The sequence below is a fragment of the Orycteropus afer genome, unplaced genomic scaffold (genome assembly GCF_000298275.1).
Source record: "Orycteropus afer afer isolate SDZICR_OR568_19922 unplaced genomic scaffold, OryAfe1.0 scaffold00006, whole genome shotgun sequence".
Classification (NCBI taxonomy): Eukaryota; Metazoa; Chordata; class Mammalia; order Tubulidentata; family Orycteropodidae; genus Orycteropus; species Orycteropus afer.
In genome coordinates, this window is record NW_006921593.1 from 13,308,940 (window position 1) to 13,324,079 (window position 15,140).

Below are 15,140 nucleotides of genomic sequence, written 5' to 3' on the forward strand. Positions count from 1 at the left end.
TGAAGGCAAACATGGGTATACGGGTGGATATTTGGGTGGACAGGCCGAACTCTTAGGTATGTCTATGCAGCAGGGAGTGTATCCAAGACCATGTATAGGGTTGGCAGATAATGGTCCTACAAATGTATTTGTATGTTCTGTAAGAATTCCCAGGTGGATAGTAGCGCTGACAAGGAACAAGATTGTAGTCACTTCTTGGTCACAGCCAGCTACCCAGAGGGGCTGAGTAGTTGAACCTGTGGGCTCAGGACCATAGTCACAGAGGGGATCAAACTCAACTGGCATAATATACTACACAAAACATTGTTCCACTTCCTACTTTGGCGACTGGGATCTTAAAAGCTTGCAAGAAGCCATCTAGATGCAACGATGGGTCTCTCCTCATCCAGAGCAAAGAAGAATGAGGAAAACCAAAGATTCGTTGAAACAATTAGTCCTAGAGACTGGTACACCATGTGATCCTCAGCCTATACAACTATGAGACCAGAAGAACTAGATGGTGCCTGGCTACCACTGTCAACCACTTGGAGGGGGATCTATGTAGGAGATCCTGGATAGAGAGGGAGAACAATGTGGAACAAAACTCAAAATCATTTGAAAAAAAAAAAAAAGGGGGACCAGGTTTGTTGGTTTGATAGAGCCTGGTGGAACCACTGAGACTATGACCCCTAGCGGCCCTTCAGGTCTGGAATTGAACCCACACCTGTGGCTTCCAGCCAAACAAAAGACAGGCATAGGAGTTCAACATTTACCTGCGGTAGATACACTCCTTGGAGAGAACAATCATGGGAGAGTAGAAGGACTGTGTGTGCACAGGGAGACAGCTCAGGGGGCAGGAGTGCATGGAGGGAGGACACAGAGAAGAGCAAACTATAGGGAGCAAGTGGGAGGGGAGCTGTTGCATTGGGGTAAATTATAGTCAATGTCATGAGACAAAGTATATGTGAACTGCTGTATGGAAAGTGAATTTTCTCTGTAAACTTTCACCCAAATCACAATTAAAAAAAAAGAATAGATTAGATGCATTGAACATCAATGACCAAAGAGAAGATGAGCTGTGGGGTAACATCAAAGATATCCTACCTGAAGAAAGCAAAAGGTCATTAAAAAGGCAGGAAAGAAAGAAGAAACTAAAATTGATGTCAGAAGGGACTTGGAGATTTGCCCTTGAACGGAGAGCAGCTAAAGCGAGTGGAAGAAATGATGCCATGAAAGAGCCGAACACAAGGTTTCAAAGGGCAGCTTTAGAAGACAAAGTAAAGTATTGTCATGAAATGCGCAAAGACCTGGAGTTAGAAAAACAAAAGGGAAGGATACACTAGTCATTTCTGAAGATAGAAGACATATCATTAATATCACATACAAGTAAAATTTTGCTGAAGATGTTTCAAAACCGGGTGTAGCAGTATGTCAGCAGGGAGCTGCCCAAATCAGAAGAGGGTGTGGAACGAGGGGCACGGAAGTCACATGGATCTTGGCTGAAGCAGTTGCTGCTGTTGTTGTTAGGTGCCGTCAAGTCAGCTCTGATCCACAGTGACCCTACGCACAACAGAATGAAGCTCTGCTCAATCCTGTGCCAGCCTCACAATCCTTGCCACACTGGAGCCCATCGCTGCGGCCGCTGTGCCAATCTCTCTTGTTGAGGGCCTTCCCCTTCCTCGCTGACCCTCCACTTTACCAAGCATGATTTCCTTCTCCAGGGAATGGTCCCTTCTATGACATGGAAAAAATGGGTGAGACGAAGTCTGGCCATTCTTGCTTTCAAGGAGCATTCCAGCTGCACTTCTTCCAGGACAGATTTGAAAGCAAATAACCCTAGGAAGATGTTTCCCTGTGTTTTATCGACTATGCAAAGGTGTTTGACGGTGTGGATCATAATCAATTATGGATAACACGGGGAAGAATAGGAATTCCACACACCTAATTGTGCTCACATGCATACTGTACATAGACTAAGAGGCAGTTGTTCAAACGGAACAAGGGGACACTGCATGGTTTACAATCAGGAAAGGTGTGTATCAGGATGATATCTTTTCACTATACTAATTCAATCTATGTGCTGGGCAAATAACCCGAGAAACTGGACTATATGAAGAAGAACATGGCATCAGGATTGGAGGAAGACTCATTAACAACCTGCGACATGCAGATGACGCAACCTTGCTGAAAGTGAGGATGACTTGAAGATCAAAGACGAGAGCCTTCAGTGTGGATTACACCTCAACATAAAGAAAACAAAACTCTTCCAACTGGACAAGCAAGCAGCATCATGATAAATGGAGAAAAGACTGAAGTTGTCAAGGGTTTCATTTACTTGGATCCACAATCAATACCCATGGAAGCAGCAGTCAAGACATCAGAGGACGTATTGCACTGGGCAGATCTGCTGCAAAAGACCTCTTGAAAGTGTTGAAAAGCTGATGCCCAAGCCGTGGTATTTTCAATTGCCTCATGTGCATGTGAAAGCTGGGCAGTGGATAAAGAAGATGGAGAGTTGGTGCCTTTGAATCGCGGTGTTGGCAATGAATACTGCCTATAGCACAGATGCCACAAGAATGAACAAACATGTCTGTCTTAGAAGTACAGCCAGAACGCTCCTTAGAAGCAAGGATGGTGAGACTTTGTCTCATCGACTTTGGACATGTTACCAGGAGGGCAAGCCCCCGGAGAAGACATCATGCTTGGTACAGTAGAGGGACAGAAAAAAAGAGAAAGGCCCTCAACGAGATGGACGGACACAGTGGCTGCCTCATCGGGCTCATGCATGGCTACGACCAGGAGGATGGCGCAGGACCGGGCAGCGTTTCGTTCACTGCGTCACCGTGAGTGGGAACTGACCGGACAGCACCCAACCACCACCTGGAAACCCTTACCCTTCACCCCTGATGGTCCTTAAGATGTCATGGCCCCTCTGATGGTCCTAAGGTCATGGCCCCTCTGATGTAAGGTCATGGCCCCTCTGATGGTCCTAAGGTCATGGCCCCTCTGATGGTCCTTAAGATGTCATGGCCCCTCTGATGCTCCTAAGGTCATGGCCCCACTGATGGTCCTAAGGTCATGGTCCCTCTGATGGTCCTTAAGGTCATGGCCCCTCTGATGGTCCTTAAGATGTCATGGCCCCTCTGGTGGTCCTAAGGTCATGGCCCCTCTGATGGTCCTAAGCTCATGGCCTCTCCTATGGTCCTAAGGTCATGGCCTCTCTGATGGTCCTTAAGGTCATCAGAGGCACTGGTGGCAGGAATGATACATCCACTTTATAAAAGATGCCAGATTGAAGCTGTGAGATCACTGGGTCAGTCTGCTGGAAATCGGTTTATTTAAAAGTGGCCCTGCTGGTACATTAGGTGGAAAAAGATCGAGGCTGGGAGAGGGGGCCGGGGAGCCGCCGGGAACCCCACTGATGGAACCCGTGCTCATGTGTCCAGCCCTGGATCTGAGCTGACCATCTCTTCCCTCCCATCCATCCCTCCCTGTCCTAAAGGCTGGCTGTCCCTGTGCCACCTGTGAGTGATGGAGCTGTCTCCAGGCTTCCTTGCTGCCTGGTAGGGCCAGCTCACCCACACCACGACACACATCCAGGCCCCAGTCCACTCAGGAAAGCCCGGGACTGGCAACACCACCTGGAGCTCGCTGGGCTCACACTCTGTCACTAAGAGTGCCGTCATCAGCTGGGGTGGCTCGTGAATGGGAAGGAGTGGAGAAACCACCGAGAACCCAGCCCCCTCTGACATTCACTTTTAATGATCCCATAAATTATTCACTGTCTGGGATACTGATGGAGAACTGGGGATGGAAGTCAATCAAAGGAACTGCCAAGCCGTTCAGAAGCCCCTGCAGCCTTGATTTACGGCCAGTGGGTCTGCAGGAGCCCATGGCTGGCCCTCCGTAAGTGGATTCCCCACGAGCTCCCTCCGGAACCCTCTCTACCCACAACAAAAGTGGGTGCTTCCTGCAGAGGGAGACTGCCGCCCTGGGGGCTGCTCCGTCGGCCACTGGCCGTGCGTCATTTACCGTCCTGCAGCGTGGTCACTGCCTCTGTCTCTGCGCTGAAGTCGCTGTCCCCGATGTCGTTGGTGGCTTTTAGGCGCAGCTTGTAGGAGGTGAAGGGCCTCAGCCTGGAACATGGAAGGGGCCCAGTGAACGCCGGGCAGCGTCTCTGTGTCCCTGCCCTCAGGAGCCCCGGAGCCGGCGGAAGGAGCATGAAGGTCGCTCTGCCCCGAGCTCACAGGCTTCCTGGTGACCCCAGACCAACGCTCTGCAGAGTGCTGGTTCAGCCTGGTCCCAGGCAGGGCCCGGGGTGCGGGAGCTTCCAGGGGACCGGAACCTTCCAGGAGTGGTCCCCGGGGCTCGGCTGAACAGCAGCCCCGGGGAGAGCAGAGCCAGTGGGGGCGGGCGCTGTTCCCCAGCGGGCAAGGGAAGTCTTCCCAGGGCTCCTCCGAAGGACCCACCTCCATGTCTCTGTAATCACAGAATGGAAAACACCTCCCTGCCTGGGTCGCCTCGCTTGCTCTCCCCAAAATGCTCCTGTGTGAAGCTGCGCTCCCAGCATCTGCCTCCCTGCCCCAGTGAGGCCACCACCCCAGGCTCCAGCTACTAGAAAAGCCCGCCACCTGCTGTGTTGGAAACAGGCTGAGCCCTCAGGGCAGGCAGCGGGCTGGGAAAGGGCCAGAGGGCTGGGGCAACATGGCGTAGACTTTACCTAAGACTAAGATAATGTAAATCGTCGCCATGGATACACGTACCCCAGACCATGATGGAGACTTAGGGACACAAACACGCCCCCAGGGTCCTGCTTGTGTCATCAATTCATGCCTATTTCTATCCATCCATCCATCCATCCACCCATCCATCCACCCATCTATCCACTCATCCACCCATCCATCCACCCATCCATCCATCTACCCATCCATCCATCCATCCATCCATCCACCCACTCATCCACGCATCCACACACCCACCAACCCACCCACCCATCCACCCACCCACCCATCCATCCATCTATCTATCCATCCACCCATCCACCCATCCATCCACCCATCCATCAACCCATCCATCCATCCATCCATCCACTCATCCACACACTCACCAACCCACCCACCCATCCATCCACTCACCCATCTACCATTGATTCATCTATGCACTCATTCACTCACTCACCCACCTATCCATCTATCCACCCACCTATCCATCTATCCACCCACCAATCCATCCATCTGTCCATCCACTCACTCATCCTCTAATCCACCTGCCCACCTATCTGTCCACCTATCTGTCCATCCATCTATCCATCCATCCATCATTCACCCACCTACCCACCCATTCACTCATCCATCCATCTACTCACTCCTGCACCACCGGTCTGTCTGTCCGTCTGTCCATCCATCACCCACTCACCCCTCCCTCTCTCTAGCCGTCCAGTGTTCATTTGGTCCTAATGTGCCAAGCACTGCACCACGTCTAAGGCCAGGACCTCGGCCAAACTCTTGTGATGATGCTCGGCTGCCCCGAGCCCTGATGCGTCGGCCACCCACAGCGCCTGGCCAGTGTCCTCGTGGTAAGTGCTACACAGGGGGCTCCTGTCATCACAGCTCAGTGCCTCCCCGTCGTCTGATGACATGGGCACCTGGGCCACACTGCAGATCCCGGAAGACCACTTTTTCTTGAATACCTTCCTGAGTCCAGAAAAGCACAGGGCATGAGGCAGGTGTGCGGTTAGCACATGTCAGCTGGTCACATAGACGGGCCCAGCGTGAGATGAAGGGGTTGTGTGCAGAGAACGCTGAGGTGCCAGCATTAGACCTGGGCTTGCCCGGCTCCCCTCCCTCCCGGAGATCAGCTGTGTCTCTGGGCCGAGGGAACGCTGAGGGGTGGGAGCAGCAGGGCTCCCAGGCACTCTGGAGACAGGTGAAGAGCAGCTTGGCGGCCCTGCAGGCAGCAGCCACCCATCAGTCAGATGACAGTGCTGATGTCCCCCCTCCCCGTCTCCTCAGCTGACTCAGCCACATCCTCTGTGCGCATCCTGGCTTCACCACATCTCTCCTTTGAACTCCTGGTCTACCCGCCAGCCCTAACCCTCGGCCCAGTCTTGGGCCCTCCAGCCTGTTGTAGCTGCCACACTCTCGGGCCCAGGGCTGTGCCGGCAGCAGAGAACAAATGCAACGACTACTGGACGCCTGAGTAAACGGACGGATGGTTCCGGAAGGCTTCATTCCTTCTGGTTCCCTAAATTCCACTGTTACTCGTCTAGGTCTCTTGAAGCTTTGCTTTGGAGCCAGCCAAATCTGAACTCAAATCCTGGTCCCACCGCCACCAGCCTGGGCACGCCCTCCTCTGGGGCACAGGTACCTCATCCCTACGGTTGGTGGTGACAGCACCCACACGTCCCGGGGCTGCTGACAGGGGTAGGTGACAGAGTCCGCCCACATGGCATTGCACATCACCGTAGCGGGCATGTCACAAATGTACTTCCTGGTCCTTTTTTTCCGGCACTTCTCATTCAAACCCCAGGCGCCTCCTAGCCAGCTGCGAGTCATGGTGCCCCCACGGGGGTCAAAGAGAGTCTGTGCTCCAGGGGTGTCTGGTGGCCGATTTCAGAAGTAGGTCAGCAGGCCTTTCCTATGCTGTGCCTCTGGTGGACTCGAACCTGCGAAGTTTTGGTTAGTTGCTGAGTGTGTCCGCTGCTTGCAGCACCTTCCAGACTCCCGCTGTCAGAACTCAGAGACTGGGCAGATTCAGGTAAACGTTTTTGTGATCACACTCGCTACCTAACTTCTCACAGCCATCCAAAATGGCCGCCGACGGACAGATCCGGAGAACACAGGGCTCCTCACTGCCCCACTGCTGCAATCCAAAGCGGGCCGGATGCCTGTGGAGGCAGGCCTGGGGCTATGCTGGTGTCTTCTCACACACAGCCTGGACCTCCTCGGCCCAGGGGCTGGGGGGCCCGCCCCCAGTTCTGCAGCGCACCCTCCCGCCCCGGCAAGAGCAGAGTCTTGCAGACAGAAAAAGAGCTCTGGTTATCCATTCATTTTCGTTCCGAGAATAAAACGCACGGTCCTGAGCGCTTTGAAAGCTCCCCGTCGCTGCTCTTACGTATCTGTGGTTAAGACTCTGGGGAGTTTGCTGAGTATGAGGGGTGCAGACAAAGAACCAAGCACACCTCTGTGTGTGGACAGTCTTGGCCACTCGTCAAGATTACACAGCAGAAGAAACGAAGGATGCAACGGAGACGGGGCCACTCTGGTGCTCACGGTGGCCCTTGTGTTTTGGGTTTCGGTCCCCAGCGGTGGTCAAAGCTGGAATTCACTGATGCGGCTCCATCACCAGGTGAGCCTGATGATGGGCTGGCGGTGCCACCGGTCCCTAAGTGACGTCTGGAATATTCACGTGGCTCTGGGCTTGGGGACCTTCACTTGGTCCTTGACGAGGACGCTCCATTCCTGTGGGATGCTAGCTGGTCTGGAATGTCACCGTCACCCAGAAGCTGATGCTGTCTGAGGATGCCCCTTGAGCCTGCCCCTCTCCCCAGCTCCCCAGCACCCAGCCAGGTGCTGTCGGGAGGACCCTGACTCGGGGCGACCCTGTGTGTGCCAGAATGGAGCTGTGCTCGGCGGGTTTTCAACGGCTGGTCTGGGGCAGGCAGATCACCAGGCCTTTCTTCGGAGGCGCTGAGTGGGCTCCAATCGCCAGCCTTGTGGTTGGCAGCTGGGTGCGTAACAGTGTGTGCCACCCAAGGGTTCCCGCTAGCAGCTCAGACTCACACTCACACCCGACTCCCAGGGTGGCGCGACGGGTCACGAGCTTGGCTGCCAGCTCAAGGGGTGATGGTTCGAGTCCACCTGGTGGCATAGGAAGGACGGCCTGGGGATGGGCCCACTTCAGGAAAACCCGCCCCGGGAACCCTGTGACCGTGACACTGTGACAGGCGCAGGGTCGCCAGCGTCACACTGACCCCATGGCAGCCGCCAGCCGCCGGCACAGTAACCGGACATTGATGGCTTAACCCTTGCTGGGCTTTGGCCCCTTGCAGATTGCAGCAGCTGGCAAGCGTGCACTGAGGCTGAGAAAGAAAGCGTAGCTGTCAGGCTTCTCAGACCGGGGAGGATCGCACCGCAGCAGAGGACGCGATGCCGCCTTCCCGGCTCCTGCCAGTGACCAGCGTCCTGCTGATGGGTGCAGAAAGCGTTGGCCGAGTTCGGGCCCATTAGGGAATTGACAGCCCTGATTAAACCGTCTACCCCGAATCACGGCCCTCGCCTCCCCACGTGAAGTCCGGCGCTCGCACAATTAGCCCGTTTGATTTCGGAAGGCTCCGCTCCGAAGACAGCCTGGGTTTTCCCTTCTTCCATCCACACAGTCACACAAAGGAGAGTTTTGCACGCCCAGAGCACACTGCTAATTGAACCCAGTGCCCAGGGCACCAGCAGGGGGCGCATGAAGTGAGGCTGCGCCTGCCAGGGGCCACGCTCCCCTGGGGCCACCATGGCCCTGCATTCAGGACCCTCCCAGGAGAGGCCAGGAGTCACCTCTGTGTCCCACTGCTGTCACTCGGAGGGTTAGTGGAGTTCTGGCAGCCACGTGGAGGGGCGGAGCTGAAGGATGGTGCGTGGTGTACGTGGCTGCTGAGTCCCTGATGCCGGCACCAGAGGCAGAGGTACATGCAGCCAGTTGAGAGGAGCCACAGGCCCCTTCCTGCAGCCTGGCTTGTCACAGATGAGAAACTGGGCTGAGGAAGTGCACAGGGACGCTTCCTAGGCTAGGTGGCTACCGAGGGAAGACAGTGCTGAAGCCTGGGCTCTGACTCCGGACACTCTTCTTTGTACCACATCCTAAGCAAACACCCTGCTGCCTTTGAGGTGACCCCGACTGCCGGGGACCCCGTGTGGGAGAGCGGGGCTGCTCCTAGGGTTTCCGAGTCGATAATCTTCATGAAGCAGGTCACCAACTTTCTTCCACAGAACCACTGCCTGGGTTCGAACCACTACCTTCAGGTCAGCAGCTGACCAAACGCCATCTGGGCTTCGCGGGGCCACTGTGAGACCTTCCCAAGGGAGCTGCAAGGAAAGGTTTGTCTCCAGGAAGCTCTGAGCTACAGGCCCCCAGAAAGTCTGAGACCCAAAGACGGGTGCGGACGTCCTCTTCCCCCAGAGAAGAGCTTGAGGCCCAGCTCTGCTGCCTTGGGAACCTCGGCCTCAACAGCCTCGTCTGTAAAACGGGGACAGTGAAAGGCTGGTCCTGTAGACGGGGCCGTTAAGAGCGTGTCATGAAACCACGCGTGAGGATTGTCTGCAATGTTCTAGAATGCCGCACAGTGACGAGACAACGTATGGACGGCTGTGGGAAGACCTGGCAGACAGCTTTGGCCACCAGAAGTCAGCTGACCAGATCACCGTGCACCGTCTGCAGGGTGACGTCAGCAGTGACACCCCTTCCATTTCATCTTCCCGATCGGAGGGCTGCGAGCTGACGGGGCCGTGGGGGCTCAGCCGCAGAATTCTCGCCCTCTGTGAGGGAGACCCCGGTTCGAGGCCAGCCCGTGCACGTCCGGGGCAGCCCCCACCGCTTGTCCTTGGAGGCTCTGTGTTGCTAACAGGTCTCAGCGGAGCTTCTGGTCGCAGACAGAGTAGGGGGAAAGGGCTGGTGATCTATTTCTGAAATTCACCAGGGAGAACCCTGGCCCATGACTGATCGTGGAAATGCCGCAGGACCGGCCACGGCTTGGTCTGTTGCGCACGGGGTGCCACGCGTTGCGGCCAAATCGACGGCAGTTGTGGTAACGTGACTGATTTTCTAACCCCCGACTCGCCGTGTCTGCGTCTGAACCAATGCCGTCCTCCAACAGGGGGCTGAGTGTCCTCAGCTTGTCCCCGTCAGAGATGACTCATGACAGCCCTCAGCCAGATTCTGTCTGTGCTGCTGTAGAGACACCCAAGAGAGGAACTTGTCTCCCACCCTTGATGCTTGTAGGCCTAGGCCCACCCCTCGTTCACACCTCTGTTCTCTCTCCCAAACCCCTGCCTCTCAAGGGGCACATCCACGCTTACCCCGGCTCCACCGGTGCACCCTGGGGAGAACAGGCCTGTGCAGGGCCTAGGAGGCCCCTGGAAACAGCTTCCAGGGTGCTGAGGCCCCTGGAAGGAGGAGAGGGGGTGTGCCTGTGGTGGGTACATCTCCTAGGACCACAGACACTGCATTCTGCAGGTGGTGCTGGCTGGAGGGGGCCAGAACGGGCCCCTGCTCCCAGGGAGGGCCTCCTGTCCCCACGGTACCTTTCAACCACGCAGGCGGTGGCCTCATGGCTGACAGATGAGGAGTAGGTCTGCCATCCTCCTGCGGGCTGCTCCCGAACCTGCACGGTGAAGTACCGGATGGGGGAGGCGCCGTCACTGCCCGGCGTCCACTGGAGCCTGAGGCTGCGGGCAGTCACCTCCGACTGCGGCACCAGGAGCTCTTGGGGGGGCGCTGGCCGCTCTGAAACCAAAAGAGGACAGGCCAAGGGCCACCTGAGTGGGTGCTGTTCAGAAAGGTGGGGGTGAGTAGTCGCACCTGGCTTTGCCACTGACGTGGCCTGACTCACAGGACAACCTGGAGGATGTTCCCAGTGTCACGGGGGCGGGAAGCCCCCCACGCTCTTGGCAGGTGGCTCAGGGGTGCCACACTGGGTCTGCTTGCTCCAGGAGGCGCCTCCGGAGGGAAGAAGCAGACCTTCAGCGGCGAGTGGTCATGGGGGGACAGGCAGTGTCTTCCCCTGACTGCTCCTGCCTCGTGAGCGGGTGTCTCTGAAGGACACCGTGGCTAGGGCTCTGGTGGCAGCGGTGGGCTGCCCTGCACCCACCCTCCTTCTGCTTCGGGGCTCGGCACGTCTGAACACTGGGGTTGCCTCCCCGAAGCCAGCCTGAGCCTGCGATGGTCAAGGAGCCTGTCACAGGGTCTTTAGGGCTGTGGGGCACGGCCCCTCTGGTAGTCAGCGCTCACTGTCTGCAGGACCCACATCTGAATGCAGTCCGTCCCCGTCACTGTCTCCTCAGCCATCGATTCCAATAAGCAGCTCAGTGGAGGGAGGAATAATTGTTTAATTGTTTATCGGGAAGATCATTGATTCTGATTAAAATGTGCAGCGTGTAATAACACAGCGATTGATCACAGCGCTGCGGCTGGGGGCCTCTGTCACACTTCACTCCCCAGAGCACTAGCTCACAGTGGCCTTCTCTGCCCCCTCAGCCACTGCGGGCCGTCCCGTCGACCCCAACTCATGGCGGCCTTCTCTGCCCCCTCAGCCACTGCGGGCCGTCCCGTCGACCCCAACTCACGGCGGCCTTCTCTGCACCCCCACCCACTGTGGGCCGTCCCATCGACCCTGATTCATGGCAGCCTTCTCTGCCCCCCTCAGCCACTGCGGGCCGTCCCACCGACTCTGGCCATGGTGGCCTTCTCTGCCCCCCCACCCACTGAGGGCCATCCCATCGACCCCAATTCATGGAGGCATTCTCTGCACCCCTCAGCCACTGCAGGCTGTCCCGCCAACCCTGGCTCGTGGCGGCCTTCTCTACCCCCCTCAGCCACTGCGGGCCGTCCCGCCGACCCTGGCCCGTGGCAGCCCCACGTGTCAGAGGAGAACCGGGCTCTGCAGGGATTTCTGTGGATGGGTTTTCAGAAGTCAGTTGCCAGGTCTTTCCTCCGAGATGCCTCTGGGTGAACCTGATCCAGCAACCTTTCGTGTAGTAGTCTAGTGTGTTAGCAGTTTATGTGACCCGAGACTCTCAGAACAGTCAGGGCTCAGGAAACATGGGTCTCTTCCCTGCGGCCTTCCTTTTCTAGATTTAAGATCAGTCCTTTAAATGACTTCTCAAGCCCTCTGGGTTCCACTCATCGCCCCCTGAAATTGTCTACGTCCTTCTCGTAATAAAAACTACAAAAACACAACAATGACACTGCTGTTGTTGGCTGCCGCTGGTGCCTGACTCACGGCGACCCCACACAAAGCTCGACTGGCCTGTTGTGCCCACGGGTCCTCACGGGCTGATTCTGGAAGTTGGTCCCAGGCCTCTCCTCCTGGTCTGCCTCCATCTGGACGCCCTGCTGAAACCTGTCAGCATCGTAGCAACACGCAGGCCTCCGCTGACGGCCGGGTGGGGGCTGTGCGCGAGGGGCCTTGGCGGGAACCGAACATGGATCTCCAGCACGGAAGGCAGGAACTCCAGCCCTGAGCCACACTGCCTCGTTCATCAAGCACGCACACTGTGAGGCTCTGTCCTTGGGAACTCCGGGGACGGCCTCTGTAGCGCACGCATGTGTCACCTCACTGTGCCCCAGGCTTCACAGGCATGAACCCAGAACCCTCAGCGGCTGCAATGTCCCTCCTAGAATTGTGCCCACAGACCGGGTGGCCACAGCACAGAGTGGGCAGGGACTTGCCCAAGGCCACCCCGTAGGCAGACGGTCTGACGTGCGTCTGTGCTGGCGGCGGCTACCTGAGCGCCTCCCTGTGGTGCCGCTGGGGTCCCTGCTCCCTGGAGCTCCTTCCTGCCTCGTTTCTTCTCAAGATCTCTGGGCCTGGCCGTGGCATCAGAACTGGGACTTACAGCCATGACTGCTCAGGCCAGAGGCCCCTGCCACTTAGGAGGGGACCTGCTGTAGGTTGACTTCCAGGGGCCAGGATAGGGAGGTGCGGCAGGAGAAGAGCGAGCTAGCAGCCTGCGGTGGGTGTTCCTGGAAGGAGCAGGTCTCAGGGTCCATGGGGCCTAGGTGCAGCCCTAGCTCCAGAACCTGTGTCCTGGGCATGTGTGTTGCTGAATGTTTGTCCACTAGGCTGGGCTGTGATTCTCATTGGTTTGTCAGACACTGGAGTGGGTGTTCCTCCATAATATAATAGAATCACCATCCTGGTGTGATCTGATCTGAGGAGCCAATCAGTTGAAAGAGGCATTTCCTTTGGGGTGTGGCTTGCCTCCAGTATATAAATGGATGCTCCGGGCAAAGCCTGGTGGTCTCTCTCGATCCTGCTCTCTTCTAGCCTCCTGACTTCTGGTTCCTGGGACATAAGCCTGCAGGAAGTCTTGGCCGCTTCCTGACCTGCAGATCTTGGATCTACCAGCCCCACAACTTCGTGAGCCGTTTCCTTAATATAAATCTGCATCTATACAGACACACATGTCACTGGGTTTGCTCCTCTGGAGAACGCAGGCCAAGAGAGCATGTCACTTGTCTGGTTGAGCCTCAGTCTCTGCCTCCGCAAAATGGAAGCATGCACCGCCTTCCTCACTGGGTTGTGGCAAGGATGAGGTGAGGTGACGTACACCAAGTGCTAAACCCAGAGCTTAGAACAGAGAGGTGTCCAGTGGGTGCTGGTCCCAGTCATTTAGGAAGTACTCTTTTTGAGCAACTTCTGAACTGGGGTCACCATGACTCAGTGTCGACTCCAGGGTGACAGGTGTGGGATATTGGTTTTCCCAGTGGGAGATATGGTTTGGAGCATCAGACGGGGGCCTGGCTTCACAGCTGACCTCCACACATTGTCCCCTCTGTGCAACCTTGTTGACTTACATGGCCTCTCTGGGTGAAAGCCTTCTATTTCTAAACAGGACACTTGTCCCTACCTGAGCAGCAGGAAGAGCTGGAAAGCTGAGCCGACGGATGCCCGGTGAGGACAAGCCCGGCTCTGTGCCTGGTCCAGCAGTTGCAGAAGGTACGTCTTGTTCCCTGTTTCTCTGAAGGGAAAATTCCCGCCCCCTCCATGTCGCCCACGGAGCCCTGAGCAAGGAGGTCACGGCTGTCATGAAGAGCCCCTTCTGCACCCTGTGGCCCATGGTCTTACCTCTCTTCTCAGTTGTGATGACAGTGGCCTCCAGAGGTCCTCCCCAGCCTTGCCTCGTCTTGGCCGACAGCCGGAAGATGTAGGCTGACTCGGGGGCCAGCTCGGTGGCCGTGAACTGCCTCACAGTGGCGCCAACCTCCACTGTGGTGAAGGTGTTGGGGCTGCTGGTGGCCAGGCGGTAGGCGATCTGGTAGCCTGCAGGGGGACAGAGGACACTGAGCTGCTCGGTCACGCAGCCACTCACCTGGAGAACACACTGCATGCCCGAGAACCGCCAGCCGCTGCAGAGCTGCTCCTGACTCCTGGCACCGTGCGTGCAGAGCCGAACCGCTCCACGGGGTTTCCAAGGCTGGGCCCTCTCTGAAGGTCAGCAGGGCTTTCTTTCAAGGCACCTCTGCTGGGTTCAACCACCACTCGTCCAGTTAGCAGCCGAGCACGTGAACCCTGTTCCACCGGGGCTCCCGCTGCGTGCCTGCCACCCCCCTCACGTCTGTGCTGGGGACCCAGGCCTGGGCATTCGTCTTTGTGATTGCCCTCCCCCTCCCCAGCCTCCAGGATGACTCAGACACAGTGGGCGTGGAGAGGGGATTGACGCCCATGGTGACGAACGGAGGGGCCTTCTGAGTGCTAATCCCTGGACGCCTGTTGCACCCACCCTTCTGGTGGGCAGGGGTGGGTGGAGCCCCCCCTGGCTCCGCCTCTCCCATCTGTGGGCGTGGTGTCTTCTGATGGGAAGGGGGGCCCACGGCCTGCTGTCCGCCTGTCCTGCCAGCTCCCTGTGCTTCCGAGCCACACGGATGGTCCCGGGCCTGCAACTCTGTACTGTTGGCACAGCATCCTTGCCCACCCCCCAAACAGAAGCCTGACAGCGGCTGAGAGCTAGGGGGCCCCACTTTGAATCACCCCTCATATTAAGCACGCTGGAGGGGCTCGGTGACCCTGAAGTGGTGTCACCCCCCTTTGTTGGTGACTGAGGGTCTGAGGCTAATCAGACCGCTCCAGCCAGGCCTCTCTGCACAGGCACAGCCAAGACCACTGGTCCGGCCACCACACTGGCCCCAGTGCAGCCCCTTTGGGCTCCTGGACAGCAAGGGATCCAGCTGCCAAGCTCCTGTTCTAATTACAGCTGAGTTGGGGGCAGCAGCTGTAGGGTTCAAGAAGCAAAGACAGCCAAGCTGTCAACCAGGGAGAGTGAACGTGGGGAGGGAAACCAGGCCGGTGGCGCTGAGCTCGGCTCGGCTCAATGCCCGGGGCCACCTGGGAGGGGCTGGGCCGGCAGCTCCACTAGGTGAGAAGTGCCCTCCAGGCCCTGGTCCCCTCTACTCCG

At 57.2% G+C, this 15,140-nt stretch overlaps 1 protein-coding gene across 1 annotated transcript in view; it reads right to left on the bottom strand.

Annotated features, from left to right (window-relative positions):
* SDK1 (sidekick cell adhesion molecule 1) overlaps positions 1-15,140 on the bottom strand; it is a 661,119-nt gene that overhangs the window by 76,353 nt on the left and 569,626 nt on the right. Inside the window, exons 29-31 of the mRNA XM_007942892.1 lie at positions 13,814-14,008; positions 10,269-10,470; positions 4,012-4,115 (exon numbers count right to left, since the gene is read on the bottom strand). Of these exons, the coding sequence (XP_007941083.1) occupies positions 4,012-4,115; positions 10,269-10,470; positions 13,814-14,008 (501 nt within the window). The remainder of the gene's footprint in view (positions 1-4,011; positions 4,116-10,268; positions 10,471-13,813; positions 14,009-15,140) is intronic.